Below are 16,347 nucleotides of genomic sequence, written 5' to 3' on the forward strand. Positions count from 1 at the left end.
GGTTTTTTTGCAGTTGAAAAAAAATTGCATGGCGACAGCAAAATGGACGGGTGGGTGTGCGTGTGTGGGGCCAGAGGGTAGACTTGTTGGAGTCTGGGGTCCTCACCAGACACACACCGGTCACCATCCCCACTCACTGGCTGGTGGGGCCAGGTTGAAATCTGGGGCTGACCTGGCATCCTGGCTTTGAAAGCCTTTGCTGCTGTTTTTCCTTGACTTGGGTTTGGTGTTTTTTTTTCACATTCCTTTTGTCTTTTTTTTTCTCTTTCTCTGGTACAGGTCGAACACACACGCAAACACATATCATACTTATCATCTAGGTAATGACAGGTGTATCCTAGTACACTTAACTAAGGATGCTATGTTGTAATAACAGTGTTATTATGGTCACTGGCATATAGATCATATTTGTTTATGAATCTATACATCAGTGCTGGTATCGACGCTACCGTTATAGCAGAGGACGTGTACCTGGCACACCCCTAAAAAGGCTTTTTATCATGTAGCTTGTGTATGTGCTTTAATAGCGAACACACCTATGTGTACATGTATCTTATGAGAATAAATTCTGTGAAAATACGAAGCACGCATGTACAGGAAACCTGACCAACTGAGCATGTCACATTACCTTTTTCTTTTTGATGTGTGTGGAGTGTATTAGGGGCATTTGTAACGTGAGATTTTTCTTTGACATGCGACAATTGAAGTGTTTTACACGGAAATTATGGAAGTCCGTCCCAACTTTGCAAATGTCATCGTTGAATTTGAAAAAAAAAAAAAGGGGAGCTGAACAATTGATTAAAGTTGGTTAGTTTCTTGCATGCATTGGCACAACTTTAGTGGGACATCTCAAAAGAACGGTCCATTCAAGCAATGATACACTTTGCATGCACTGCAACAGCAAAAGGGTATTGTCCACAAGCTAGGGGGTGTTTAGTCGGTGAAATGAAAATTTTTACATGTCACATCGGACGTTTGACCGGATGTCGGAAGGGATTTTCAGACACGATTGAAAAAACGAATTTCACGGCTGGCATGGAAACCGCGAGACGAATCTTTTGAGCCTAATTAGTCCGTCATTAGCACATGTAGGTTAATGTAGCACTTATGGCTAATCAGGTACTAATTAGGCTCAAAAGATTCGTCTCACGATTTCTCACATGACTGTGCAATTAGTTTTTTATTTTATCTATGTTTAATACTCTATTTAGGTGTCTAAAGATTTGACGTGATGTTATTTGGGAACTAAACAGAGCCTTAGTCCTTGGTTCACTAATCACTACTAGCATTTGATTAATTTATGTCTGATGTCCTATGAACCATAGGTTTTGCTTTCCTAGCTATATATGTAAGCATCATGTATTGATTAATGGCACCAAATAGTAACAAATATAAATTGAGCAAGAAGAAAAGATTGAAGGGGCACGTGAAACATGGAAAATCTGCAAAAGTAGTAACACAGAGGGGAAAAAAAGAAATTGTGTGGCATGACTAATTAGTCCTTAGATATTCTAAAACACACAAGTCATTGTTTGATTGAGATGTTTTGGTGCTTCAGAGGTGGAAGTGCAAGTATTTGGAGGGGAATGCACAAATGAATTTCAATTAAGCTACTCAATTGTTACTCTTCTTGAATTTTTATGGGTAAGCAACTCTGTAGGAATTTTTGACACCTTACGTTTCTCAGTTCAAACAGCTGTGCACATAGGAAAATGTTTCCAAGTGGTTCAAGCTCTGCCATAATTATTTAAAATGAAAACTTTTTCTCCAAAGGGTCCTATTTTATTGAAAGAAGAGTGCTATGGCTAAGGCCCCGTTCGGTAAGGGGGCATAAGTTAACTTATGACTGTATAGAAAACATAGTAATAGATTAGCACATAATTAATTAATTATTAATTATTAAAAATATGAAATAGATTAATATGATTTTTAGAACAATTTTTTTATAGAAATTTTTTTTACAAAAAATACACCGTTTAACAGTTCGGTAAGCGTGCGCGCGGAAATCGAGAGTAGCTTACTTACCTGGTGGGTACGCCGAATGCGGCCTAAATCTTTTATGGGTGTCTTTTGGTAAATGAATCTTCACCGACCAAAACTTGTTCAGATTTCATAACTCATTGGTTTTTTTCTCTAATTAAGTGGCTAATATGCTACTATCTTTTTTCATCTTACACCTGGTTGACTAAGTTGCCGATAGCTCACTTCTTCATTTTGTAGTAACCAAGGATGATTAAGTGCATAATCACCCTGTACTTTTTTAAGAGAGCACAGTTACTCTGTGTAGATTTGATGTTATAATTGCAATTGATACTCAATCATTGAGTTGATTTGACCTTTAAAAGAGAATAAGAAGAATCTTATGTTCATACTAGATTAAACTAAGATGGATTGGAAAAAAAACCTAACTTTTCCAAAAAGAAAGAAAGAAAATAGTTTTTAATTATTGACTCAAGGACTTAATTGATAAGACATGAAGAGTTAAAAGGCAATAGATTATTTACATGAAAAAAAAGATAATGCAGTTGTCAAAGTTGGGCAACTTTTTCTGTGAATGCTTCATGATCTTTGGTCCAAGGTGTAGAAAAACATGGCTAGTGGATCAGTGGATGGGACAAATTTGTGGGATAAACTCAGGCCTTATTTAGTTCCCAATTTTTTTCCAAAAACATCACATCAAATTTTTAGACACCTAAATAAAGCATTAAACATAGATTAACCAAAAAACTAATTGCACAGTTACGGAAGAAATCTTGAGATGAATCTTTTAAGCCTAATTAGTCCATGATTAGCTATAAGTGCTATAGTAACCAACATGTGCTAATGACGGATTAATTAGGCTCAAAAGATTCGTCTCGCGGTTTCCAGGCTTGCCGTGAAATTTGTTTTTTTTTCATTCGTGTCCGAAAAACCCCTCCGACGTCCAATCAAACATTTGACATGACACTTCTACTAAAAATTTTCTCAATCTAAAACACCCCCTCATTTTTTATGCCCTTTGGTCATCCATCACTGATTACTATGTGCGGATTAACAAAGAGTAGTGGAGTTTGGTGATGAAGCAGCATTAGAACAACTTGTCAACAAGTCACGGATACACACAAGCATTTTCTTTCTTCTGATAAATTGGTTGTTAATTTGTGCATTCTTCGAGTCGACAACGCCCTTGCAAAGAGTTTTCCTTTTTAAACGACCCTCGGCAGATAGTGCTAAGCTTTATATTGATATAGCATGAAAAAGTTAATTACAAGAATAAAAAAAGTTGTAATCAGAAAAAAACAAACACACCACTTTTGAGTGTCGTATAGCAGAATTTGTCGAATATTTATGAAGTGGGATTAGTTCAACTAGTTAGGTTCCTTGTTGTGGAACATGCCCACCCCGTTTCAAATCCTAATTTGACATGGGTGCTCACATTTATAACTAATTTTTCTTTCAATAACATGAGCATGTGCTTGTTGATAGTGATGAGAGTTATGAATGCATTTGTTTCATAAAAATATATGCTAGATAAGATTTGTCAAATTTTTTAGACTTCAACTATGAAATCCTATACCTAATTTTTCTTTCAATAATAGGAGTGTGTGTCCATCGATAGTGATGTGTATTATGAATGCATTTGTTTCAAAAAAAATGCTGGATAAGACTTGCCAACTTTTCTAGACTTTAACTATACAAAATTCAAATATTTAGTAAAATGATATGCACAAAATTACCATTGGAAGTATCAGTAGTATAATGAATATCATTGACTTGTTAGATTTTTATAAACTTATTTGAATATAACATTCATGATCAAGATTTTAAAGATTTGATAAAATCTTATCTTGAAGTTAAATATCTATGATCAAAGAGAGTAATAACCAAGCTAAGTCGGTTCTTTTGCGCTAAATAGTTGAATGAACTATGACAATTATTCAATGGTGCAAATGTATTGATTAAATATATATGTAAGCAAAATAGGACCCATGGCTCCTCTTCCCCTAGAAGCTAGAAGGAGTCGTGCTAAGGCCCAACAAGCCGACGTGCAAGGAACAGGGATTCGAACCCAGGGGGTTCCCGAGACCTCGGTGCCTCACCCTTCTCCACGATCTCCTAGTAGAAAACACCGAGACTCACAAAAGAGGTTCACGTGGGTTAGCGGGGTACACCCTTGTCATGGGAGGCTAGGGTCGTGTCCCGCCCGATAAGGAGAGATACCAGGGCTGCAAGATGTGCCTCCTTGGGGCCGTGTCCTTAGGGTTTTAAACTCATTAATGATATAGCAAAAAGAGTGATGTGAATGAGCATTATAATGAGAGAGTATTTAAGTTTTATGGGGATGAAACTTAGCGTACACATTTATCTAAACTATCAAACTAGATTGAAAATCCACAAAGAGTAATTCGTTTAATATCAACACATTTATTTAACTCCTATTGGCCACTTGGATATAACATCTAAAACTGTCTCCAACGGTGTTGGCATAATGCGACCTAAACCTAAAATGCGTGGTTTACGGTGTTTTGGGTGATAAAAACGAGTCCCACCAGAGTGGGCAAATATGAGACTCATTTAGCGTAGGAGACGATACCGAACCCAAAAAAGCATCGTATGCATGTCTCTCTCTCCTCGACTGAAGGAGAGTCTGCAGGCGAGGCCTCTTCTTTGAGTTCGTTGTTGGAAAAGAAGTGTTTTGGGTGCCTAACCTATTCTCTGTGAGTGACCCAAACTAGACCGTAGGTCGTGTATAAGTACAGTTGAAGACAACCTAAGTGATATGTTACCGTATAAAACTATGAAATAAATTTTACATTAGTAACACTTATTTTATTCAATCGCTCAAATATATTTTGATGATATGCTGGTAGGGAGAAAGGTGTAACAGGAGCTCCGCTTCCCTGATCCCCTCCATCCATTAGCCGTGGCCGGCCGCACATCGTGTGGGACCCCACCACCCATCGGACGTGGATTCAGTGACATTGCCCCGTGACATTCTCGATGACATTGAGTCACTGATGTGTGAGGCCCACATGGGTCCAGGCACGTATAGGTCCTACACGTCAGTGACTCAATGTCACCGAGAATGTCACGGGGCAATGTCACCCTCTGACACTTGGGCCCAGCCCAAAGATTTTCCAGCCTTGCGTGCTCTCCCCCTACTCATCCGTTCCTCTCCGGTTCCGTCCCTACCGCCAGCTAGCTGCTGATCCTCCAGACGCACTGACAGGTGGGCCCCACCCTGGCCACTCCCCTCCAGGAACACTGAAAGGTGGGCCCTCCTCTCCAGTACATCGTACATCTCCCCGTTCCTCTCCAGTACGCTACTCCCCGCTTCGCTTCCCCCGCATTTGGCTGCCCATCTCTCCTCTCTCTCTCTCTCTCTCTCTCCCGAACCGCATCTCTCTCTCCCTCGCTCTCTCGCTCGCGCGCGCGCGCTCCCTCTCGCCGGCGACGAGCTCGGGCTAGGGCTAGATCAGGGGGGTGTCCCTGTCTGCGGCGGAGGGAGGGGAGGGATATGGAGGAGGGCGTGGGCTCGCGCGGCGGCGGGTGCGGCGGCCTGGACGCGCAGATCGAGCAGCTCATGGAGTGCCGCCCGCTCTCCGAGCCGGAGGTGAGAGTCCCCCCGCCCCCGTTCGCTCTACGCGGTGTCGGATCCGCCCCGCCGTGTGGATGTTTCTCCGCGGTGGCGGCGGCTGCTAGGGTTGGGTGTCGGGAAAAAAATTCGAGGTTTTGTGGTTCAGATTTGGTAGATCTCAGGTGGAATCTAGGAATTGGAGTATATTATTTGGGGGGAGGAGAAGAGGAATAATTGGTGGAGCTTTATGAGCGCCCGTGATGGCCGGATCGGAAAAATATTTGGCTGTAGCTTTTGCGTTAGATGCGGAATCTCTCTCGCCGGAGGCATGCGACGCCTGTCACTTGAATCCGCTTGCTTTTTTTTGTTGTTGTTCTTCTGCATATGCTGTGCTTCTGTTTTGATTCCGGTGACATGCGTCATGCCTTGGCTAGATGGTAGTCATGGAATCAACGAGTCTCTGCCTCTGTGCTAACCAGGCTGCTTTCAGGTCAAAACGTTATGTGAGAAGGCGAAGGAGATATTGATGGAAGAAAGCAATGTTCAGGTATGGTGGAGCTTTCCTTCAATTATGCGATGCTCTGCGATATGATAGTATGCATGTAACCTAGTGGTTGCAGTGACCTAAGTAGCACCCAAGGTCCTGAATTCAAATCTCCATAGAAGCATGAATTTCAGATTTGGGTATTTGAGAGGCTAAGTCTTCTACTTGGGCTAAGTTCCCAAAGTTCTCAAAAATAAATAAAATGGCTGCATATATCCGAGTGGATATAGAGGCCGGGTAAAAATGCCCTTCTCTAAAAAAAAATGATAGTATGCATGTTGGGCTGAAAGTCTAGACTGCTGATGGATTGCTTGAGGAAGTCTTAACCATCTGAGTAGTGTTAGCTATATATTGTTCTGTTCTGTTTGTTTATTGTGAAGGAATCTAGCTGGATATAGACATGGAAAAAATGATGCTTTTGTGCGATATCATGCTTTTTCCATGTGAACAAGTTGACCTTTTTTTTCAATTTATTATCTGAGTGGGATTGGTATGATGGTATCTACCATCTGTGGAATATATTGTTACTTTCAGCACATTCTGTATGCTGGTGGGTATTGGGAAGAGATTCAGTGAAAAATATGGGTGTACTATTGGCCAGGCAATTTGGAATTAGTGAGACCGAATTTCAAGCCGATGACAGCTCTAGGATCTTTTCAACAAGGATATCTTTTACCCCTCCCACCAGCGTATTCGTTTATCCAAAACTGTGAATTTCCCCCCTGTACTTACTCTCCTTTTGATTTCTTCATGCTTCAATGGGAAACCCACAGAATAAGATAATTTCAGATGGTTATGAAAATAGCAGATAACCTTATAGCTGCAGTCCAGACATATCGTAGCAACCCACATTTTGCTTTCATCTCCAGCAATTTAAATGTATATAGTTACAACAAAAGGATGACTTATGTTTGGTATTCTTTATCTTTTTGTCAGCGCAACTATGTAATTATTGGCTGTTGCGCCAATAAGAACAATGCTTAATTTATAGAGACCAAGCCAAGCATGGTGATGTTTTGTACTTGTAAGTTGTAACTATGCATGTCATTTTTGAGGGGGCACAAATATTCTACCCAATGTCAAAATTAGGTACATGTGTATGTTATAAGGTCCAGTAAAATATAAGATATGACTATAACCCTTGTGTACTTTACATGCAGCCTGTAAAGAGCCCAGTCACAATTTGTGGTGATATTCATGGGCAATTCCATGATCTAGTAGAGCTTTTTCGAATTGGTGGGAAGGTACTCAATCCACTTGTCTTTTCTTTTTGTTTGTTTCTGCTTTCTTTGGTCTTTGTTTCATACTTTGAAAGCTGACAAATGTTTTTTATTGTTTAACAGTGTCCAGATACAAATTATTTGTTTATGGGAGATTATGTAGATCGTGGCTACTATTCTGTTGAGACTGTTACGGTAAGATCTAGCCTGATCTTTTGTTTTGTTTGTTCACTATGGTTGGTCCTACCATTCTGTGTCATGACTTAGAAAGTGTGTAAAAAATGTACTAGTTATTTGTGGATGATGGTTTTGAAGGAATAAGTCTTAGGCTGTTTAGTCTTGGTCTTGTGGTGTCCTACCCTTGTTTTTCAGTTTTTAGTTGCTAGGACAGCATAATGAAGGAATAAGTCTTAGGCTGTTTAGTCTTGGTCTTGTGGTGTCCTACCCTTGTTTTTCAGTTTTTAGTTGCTAGGACAGCATAATGAAGGAATAAGTCTTAGGCTGTTTAGTCCTGGTCTTGTGGTGTCCTACCCTTGTTTTTCAGTTTTTAGTTGCTAGGACAGCATCTAGGACAGGTTGTTAGGATGCTCTAGGACAGGTGGTTAGGATGCTCTAGGACAGGTTGTTGAGATGCTCTAGGACAGCATCTTTTAGACTAGTAGGCAGCTATAAATATGTATCCAACCCTCCCCCGGGAAGGGTATGACATTTGGTGATAAGTAAACAGAAAATTGCCTCAAGTTTGAGTGTCATCCTCTCACCAATGAGAGTAACAATAGAGATACTAACATCTGGTATCAGAGCAACACTTTCCTGTAGGTTGAACATCTCTTGCTCCTCCCCTTCCCAACCTCGAGTGAGCACTCAGCCACCATCAACAGCAGCACCACCGGCTGCTCCTCCTTCCCCTTTCCCCTTCCCTTCTCCACGTAGCAGCCCCCCGGAGGCGCGCCATGTCCGACGGGCAGCTCGGCGTTCGGGCGCCTCGAGCACACGACGTCAGCAGGACGCCGAGCTCGCTGCAGCGCAAGAGCGCAGGCGAGCAGCGGCACAGACCGCAGCAGCAGCAGCAAGGGCAGCAAGGCTGGCAGCAGCGGAGTTGGCGGCGATCAAGGCGGAGGCAGAAGCAGAGGAGGCGGAAGATGCAGCACGTGCGGCGGAGGCTGAGGTTGAGACCTTGCGTAGCAGCATCAACGGCTCCATCGTCGGCGACATCACCGCCGACAGGGACCTTGAGGAGTTGGCGAGAGGAAGGGTGCGGGAGCGGACAATACGGTGGGCAGCAGCCCACCCCCATGGCGGCGGCGGTCCAGGGGACCACGCATCCGCCGACGGCGCCCCAAGCGAGGGCGCGTGCGGCAACGATAGCCCAGATGGGCGCAGGCGTGCCGGCGGCAACCCAGAGAACACACGCCGCGGCGGCTACCCTCCCGGTGATGGCGGCCGGATCTACGGAGAGCGCGGCCCTCACAGGCAGCGCGACTCTCCCTCCCCTAACCGGCGCCATGGCTACCACGGCATCCAAGCGGTGGTCAGGGACTTTGGTCCCGGTGGTGGGTGGCCTACCCTCACCAAGACCAACTACATCGAGTGGGCCGCGGTGATGAGGGTGAGGCTCCAGGTGCGGCACATGTGGGAGGCAGTTCGGTATGGCGACGTTGACTACGATGAAGACCGACGGGCGCTAGATGCCCTCATCGCTGCAGTTCCATCCGAGATGCGGTTTTCCCTTTCGCAAAAGCAGACTGCCAAGGAGGCCTGGGATGCCATCGCTGCGGCACGCATCGGCAGCGATCGCGCCCGCAAGAGCACGCTGCAAGCACTCCGCAAGGAGTGGGAGAACCTGGCCTTCAAGCCAGGTGAGGACATCGATGATTTTGCCCTCCGTCTCAACACTCTGTTGCAGAAGATGGTGCAGTACGGCGACGACACCTACAACGAGGAGAGAGCTGTCGAGAAGCTCTTCCGCTGCATCCCAGAGAAGTATAAGCAGATTGCCCGCTCCATCGAGTCTCTGCTGGACCTCTCCACGATGACGATCGAGGAGGCGATTGGTCGCCTCAAGGTCGTCGACGGCGATGAGCCACAGCCCCTCTCCGGGCCCATCACCATTGGCGGGAAGCTCCATCTCACTCGGGAGCAGTGGGAGGCCTGCCAGGGTGATGGGAAAAAGGGGGAGTCCTCCTCGGTAGGCGGCCGCAAGCGCGGCAATCTGCACAAGGGGCGCGGAGGCGTCCGGGTCAGGTTGCGAGGACGCATCCGGGGTGGAGCCCGCGGAGGCGTCTAGGGCGGCACCACCGGCAACCGCAGGCCGACGCGAGACGACGCCTGCCGCAACTGTGGCAAGACTGGCCACTGGGCCAAGGACTGCCGACAACCACGACAAAGCCAAGCCAACGCCGCACAAGTGGAGGAAGAACCAGCCCTGCTCCTGGCACACGCAAGCATCGAGCTATCTCCAGCGGCACCGGCCGCATCGGCTTTCCTCCACCTAGAAGAGCCGAAGGCACGAGCCCTTCTTGGCGACGACTCCAACGACAAGACTGATGGATGGGTCCTCGACACCGGGGCCACCCATCACATGACCGGTCGACGGGAGTTCTTCACCGAGCTTGATCCCAGCGTCCGAGGCTTCGTCAAGTTTGGGGATGCCTCTGGCGTGGATATCAAGGGCACCGGCTCCGTCATCTTCACCACCAAGTCCGGCGAGCACAGGCTGCTCACCGGAGTCTACTACATCCCCGCGCTGAGGAACTCCATCATCAGTATTGGACAGCTGGAAGAAGAGAAAGGCTCATGCGTGGTGATCAAGAACGGAGTCATGAGGATTTGGGATCGGCGCAAGATCGGGGAGCGCCGTGGTCGCCTCCTTGTCAAGGTAACCAGAGGCAACAACCGACTCTACATCCTCAACGTGCAGGTAGCACAACCCGTGTGCCTTGTCGCCCGCCGGGACGACGAGGCGTGGCAGTGGCACGAGCGCTTCGGCCATCTCCACTTCGAGGCCCTGAAGCGGCTCAGTACCAAGGAGATGGTGCGAGGCATGCCATGCCTTGACCACGTGGAGCAGTTCTGCGACGTCTGTGTGTTGACAAAGCAGAGGCGGCTCCCCTTTCCCCATCAGACGAGCTTCCGAGCCAAGGAGCGGCTCGAGCTCGTGCACGGGGATTTGTGTGGCCCGGTGACTCCGGCCACACCAGGAGGACGACGCTTCTTCTTGCTGCTCGTCGACGACCTCTCTCGCTACATGTGGGTGACGGTCCTCGGTAGCAAGGGAGAGGCTGCGGACGCCATTAGGCGCACGCAGGCTGCTGCGGAGGTGGAGTGCGGCAGCAAGTTGCGCATCCTGCGCACCGACAACGGCGGCGAATTCACGACGGCTGAATTCGCGTCGTACTGTGCCGATGAAGGTATTCACCGCCACTACTCCGCGCCGTACAGCCCACAGCAGAACGGCGTCGTTGAGCGGCGCAACCAGACGGTTGTGGGGATGGCTCGAGCCCTCCTCAAGCAGAGAGGAATGCCGGCTCTCTTCTGGGGGGAGGCGGTGGTAACGGCCGTCTACATCCTCAACCGCTCACCTACCAAGGCTCTCGATGGCAGGACGCCGTACGAGGCTTGGCATGGGCGCAAGCCATCGGTCTCCCACCTGCGAGTCTTTGGCTGCCTCGCGTTCGCCAAGGAGCTTGGCCACATCGGCAAGCTCGATGACAGGAGCATCCCAGGGGTGTTCATCGGCTACACGGAAGGCTTGAAGGCCTACCGCATCCTCGACCCGGTAACACAGCGTGTGTGCACAGCGCGCGACGTGGTGTTTGACGAAGGGCGCGGATGGACATGGGACAAGACGGTGGACAACGGCTCTACTCCGACGTATGACGACTTCACTGTCGAGTACATCCACTTCAGGGAAGCTGGGGGAGTGGGTAGCTCCCCTTCACCGAGCGTGCCTACCCCAGTCTCCGATTCTCCACCAACTCCAGCACCCACCACTTCGGCAGCGCCACGCTCTCGAGCCATGACTTTGGCTGCGCCGAGCTCTACGCCGACACCACCACAGTTGGCGACCCCACGCACTCCGACACCAACAGCCACCCCTCCGGGCACGTCCACACCAACACCAGCTCACGTCGAGCGCAGCCCGGTGCAGTTCGCTACTCCGCTCTCACACGATGAGGAGCGCATCGACGCCTACCATGATGGAGAGCCCCTGCGGTACCGTACGATGGAGGACCTCCTCGGCGACCAGCCAGTGCCGGGACTGGTGCCTCATGACCTGGAGGAACAGTTGCACCTTGCGTGCGACGACGGCGAGCCTCGGTCCTTCGCAGAGGCCGAGAGACACGCGGCATGGCGCGCCGCGATGAAGGCGGAATTGGACGCAGTTAAGGAGAACCGCACCTGGGAGCTTGCTGACCTCCCTCATGGTCATTGTGCGATCTCTCTTAAGTGGGTGTTCAAGCTGAAGAGGGATGAAGCCGGAGTCATCGTCAAGCACAAGGCTCGCTTGGTGGCACGTGGTTTCGTGCAGCAGGAGGGGATCGACTTCGACGATGCCTTCGCCCCAGTGGCACGGATGGAATCCGTGCGACTCCTTCTTGCGCTGGCAGCTCAGGAAGGCTGGCGCATCCATCACATGGACGTCAAGTCGGCGTTCCTCAACGGCGACTTGAAGGAGGAGGTTTGCGTGCACCAGCCGCCGGGTTTTGCGATCCCCGGCAAGGAGGGCAAGGTGCTACGTCTGCACAAGGCCTTGTACGGCCTGCGGCAGGCACCGAGGGCGTGGAATGCCAAGTTGGATTCCACGCTCAAGAGGATGGGCTTCGAGCCAAGCCCGCACGAGGCTGCTATCTACCGGCGGGGAATGGAGGAAATACCCTGCTGGTGGGTGTTTATGTTGATGACTTGGTGATCACCGGCACCAAGGATACGGAGGTGGCAGCGTTCAAGGAAGACATGAAGGCCACTTTCCAGATGAGTGACTTGGGGCCCCTCTCCTTCTATCTGGGGATCGAGGTGCACCAAGATGACTCCGGGATCACACTTCGCCAGACTGCCTACGCCAAGCGCGTAGTTGAGCTCGCTGGGCTCAACGATTGCAACCCAGCCCTCACCCCGATGGAGGAGAGGCTGAAGCTGAGCCGGGACAGCACGGCGGAGGAGGTGGACGCTACGTAGTACCGGCGTCTTGTGGGGAGTCTTCGCTATCTCACCCACACACGGCCGGACTTGGCATTCTCCGTCGGCTACGTTAGTCGGTTCATGCAGCGACCGACGACGGAGCACCAGTAGGCTGTGAAGAGGATCATCCGCTACGTTGCGAGGACTCTCGACCACGGCCTCTACTACCCGAGGTGCCCTGGAAAGGCACAGTTCATTGGGTACACCGACAGCGACCACGCCGGCGATATCGACACTAGTAAGAGCACGAGCGGGATTCTCTTCTTCCTCAGCAAGTGCCTCGTTAGCTGGCAGTCAATCAAGCAGCAGGTGGTGGCCCTATCCAGCTGCGAGGCCGAATACATAGCGGCCTCCACTGCTTCGACCCAGGCACTCTGGCTTGCTCGACTGCTCGGTGATCTCCTCGGCCGAGACACTGGAGCGGTGGAGCTTAGGGTGGACAGCAAGTCCGCTCTGGCCCTGGCAAGGAATCCTGTTTTTCATGAACGGAGCAAGCACATCCGGGTGAGGTACCACTTCATTCGAGGCTGCTTGGAGGAAGGGAGCATCAAGGCCAGCTACATCAACACCAAGGACCAGCTTGCGGATCTGCTTACCAAGCCCCTTGGTAGGATCAAGTTCCTTGAGCTTTGCTCCCGGATCGGGATGGCTCAACTTTCCCACAAGACGACGCACAAAGACTCAGGGGGAGAATGAAGGAATAAGTCTTAGGCTGTTTAGTCTTGGTCCTGTGGTGTCCTACCCTTGTTTTTCAGTTTTTAGTTGCTAGGACAGCATAATGAAGGAATAAGTCTTAGGCTGTTTAGTCTTGGTCTTGTGGTGTCCTACCCTTGTTTTTCAGTTTTTAGTTGCTAGGACAGCATCTAGGACAGGTTGTTAGGATGCTCTAGGACAGGTTGTTGAGATGCTCTAGGACAGCATCTTTTAGACTAGTAGGCAGCTATAAATATGTATCCAACCCTCCCCCGGGAAGGGTATGACATTTGGTGATAAGTAAACAGAAAATTGCCTTAAGTTTGAGTGTCATCCTCTCACCAATGAGAGTAACAATAGAGATACTAACAGGTTTGGCAGCTCTCTGTTACTTGTTGACATCATATGCTACCATTGTCCAGCTTTTGGTTGCACTGAAGGTGCGCTACCCACAGCGGATTACAATCCTTCGTGGAAACCATGAGAGCCGGCAGGTATGTAAATTTCACCATGCCCATGAAATGATTTTTATCATTCATTTTCTTTTCTGGAGATCAAATAAGTTTAAAATGGAAACCCTGTTCAAAAATTGTGATCTTTTTTATAAAACCATTTCTTGCTTTGTGCCATCTAGATGATGTTTGCTTTTCATTTCATTTTTATTTAAACTATGAACTCTTCAATACTTGCAGATCACACAAGTTTATGGATTCTACGATGAATGCCTACGAAAGTGAGTTTATTTAGGTGGTTGAAAGTCAACTTGTGATGTATCTACGTAAATAAAAGCTAATAGTTTATCTAAGTTCTTTTCTAGTATTGACTTATGGATACAAAGTGGTCTGCCTTTATTTTTTTAATTGATTGATCTTGTTCTGCCTTTTGACTATTTTAACCAGGTATGGAAGTGCAAATGTCTGGAAGATCTTCACCGACCTTTTTGACTATTTTCCATTAACAGCATTGGTGTGTGCTCAACTTGCAGACCCCCTTCTATTTCCTTTCCTGTTTTTTTGTTCTGAATATTCTTTTGGAATTGCTTATTGTTTCCAAGAAATCGCCAAGCCAATGCGAGAGTTAGTATCAGTTGGAATACACTTGTTAACATCATTTGTACATGTGCCTTCTTTGTCAACTTTAGGCAATCGCTACTCTCTAAATAAAATCTGGCTTCAGTAGTCTAAAGTCTAAACATTTATCCTCTTAGCCTGACTAGTTTCTGGTGCTTCTAGATAATTTGTGGATTGTTTCTTGAATGGTTTTGTCTCCCCAGGATAAGTAATGCTGGCATCTTTCATGTGCCACTGCCACCATAACTGCTTAAGCTTTTCCTGGAAACCAAAGCTGGTCTAACAACAGTATGTAACCTAGTGTGGGTGCACTTTCTGGTTGACTGTCCTTTTTATTACCTGGAATTGACAATATATGTGCAAGACCATTGGAAATACATGATTTGATCAATCCTTTTTTTAATCTGATGGTGGCCATGTACAACTTTCAGTTTGGTGCTTAGTGCTATATCAATTCTTGCCATCTGTTATAGTTCCATTGGTTCCTCGTAATAATCAATCAATGTTTCTGTTCTCTTGGAAATTTAGAAATCTTTCTTTTTGTATTTGCTCAGGAATTTTATTGATTTAAAATTGTCCTCCTGCTTGAAGGTTGAATCCGAGATTTTCTGCCTCCATGGTGGTTTATCACCATCGATCGATAATCTTGATAGTGTTCGCAGCTTAGATCGTGTTCAAGAGGTCCCTCATGAGGGCCCTATGTGTGATCTTTTATGGTCTGACCCAGATGATCGATGTGGTTGGGGCATATCTCCTCGTGGTGCTGGATACACTTTTGGCCAAGTACTAAGCATGCTGCCAACTTCCATTAGTTCTCTTTTTTTTATTAATAGATCTGTTATGTTCTCAACTATACATGTTTCACATTTTTCAGGACATATCAGAACAGTTTAATCATACCAATAATCTCAAACTTGTAGCCCGGGCTCATCAGTTAGTTATGGAGGGTTATAACTGGGCGCATGTAAGTTGTTCAGCGTAGATTTAATTGTGTCATTGATTAGCTAGCAGCCTAGCATAGTACCGTTGTCTTATTATTCTTCACTGTTTTCAGGAACAAAAGGTTGTGACCATATTCAGTGCACCCAACTATTGTTATCGATGTGGCAACATGGCATCCATCCTGGAGGTTGATGACTGCAGGAATCACACATTTATTCAGGTGCATGCCACTTTATTCTTTCTGATATCCTTTTGCCGTTATTCCAAATGTTGTTATAATTCAGGTATTGTTAACCAGCTACATGTAGCTTATACATGATACAGGTATGGTAATACCAACGAATTTAAAAACAGATTAGCGTCGTTGCTGGTTCACTTTTCTTGTCAGTACTGTTGTGCTCTAAGCCTCTAACTGTAGGTTGTGAAATTATCCCTGGGATTCAACTTTGATTATTTTTGCAGTTTGAACCAGCTCCGAGGAGAGGTGAACCAGATGTGACACGGAGAACACCTGATTATTTCCTTTAAATTATCTGTTGTAATTTGTATTGTTTTGTTTCCTTTCTTTGTCAAAGATCGTAATAGTGAATGCTGGCCAGTAAAATTTTGTGGGATCCCTGTGGTATCTAAGCTGGCCAGCGATAGCATGAGAGTGCCGACATCCAAAAAAAATGTGAAACATATGACCCTCATTGATCATTTTGAGAGCGGTCTATCATCCAGGATTCAATGCTTCGCCCATGGTTGTGGACAAATTTGCACTATTTAGGAAGGCATTGTGTTGACAGAGATAAAACTTCTGTTTTGGTATCGGCTGGTGTGCATGTAACATCTATCATTAATGAAAAACAAGCTGATATCTCGGTTGCTAAATAAGCCTCTTATAACCTGCTTATAGCTGAGGGATTAATTTTGGAGTTGATTTTGGGTTTTTTTTCTTAATAGTAGTATATTTTCATAGCATCGCTTAATTAACCGTGTACATTGTAGATTGGAAAAAAAAAAGTTGTATCCATAAATTATTTGATTGTTCAAGTCATTTTTCTTTGACATATAAGACGTAGCTCAACCTATCTACCGCATAGATGAATCCCTACTTGACAGACAATTTTCTTAGTCACATACTGAAAATAACCTTCG

The 16,347-nt window shown here is 46.7% G+C and overlaps 1 protein-coding gene across 1 annotated transcript; it reads left to right on the forward strand.

Annotated features, from left to right (window-relative positions):
* Positions 1 to 5,361: 5,361 nt before the first annotated feature.
* On the forward strand, positions 5,362 to 16,075 carry LOC102713770 (serine/threonine-protein phosphatase PP2A-4 catalytic subunit). The gene is made up of 11 exons (XM_006661704.2): positions 5,362 to 5,593; positions 6,048 to 6,104; positions 7,262 to 7,345; positions 7,445 to 7,516; positions 13,618 to 13,689; positions 13,888 to 13,928; positions 14,095 to 14,161; positions 14,857 to 15,048; positions 15,140 to 15,229; positions 15,320 to 15,427; positions 15,670 to 16,075. The coding sequence occupies exons 1-11, from the start codon at positions 5,498 to 5,500 to the stop codon at positions 15,733 to 15,735; spliced, it is 945 nt and encodes a 314-aa protein (XP_006661767.1). The 5' UTR covers positions 5,362 to 5,497; the 3' UTR covers positions 15,736 to 16,075.
* The last annotated feature ends 272 nt before the right edge of the window (positions 16,076 to 16,347 follow it).

Source organism: Oryza brachyantha, chromosome 10, assembly GCF_000231095.2.
Source record: "Oryza brachyantha chromosome 10, ObraRS2, whole genome shotgun sequence".
NCBI lineage: Eukaryota > Viridiplantae > Streptophyta > Magnoliopsida > Poales > Poaceae > Oryza > Oryza brachyantha.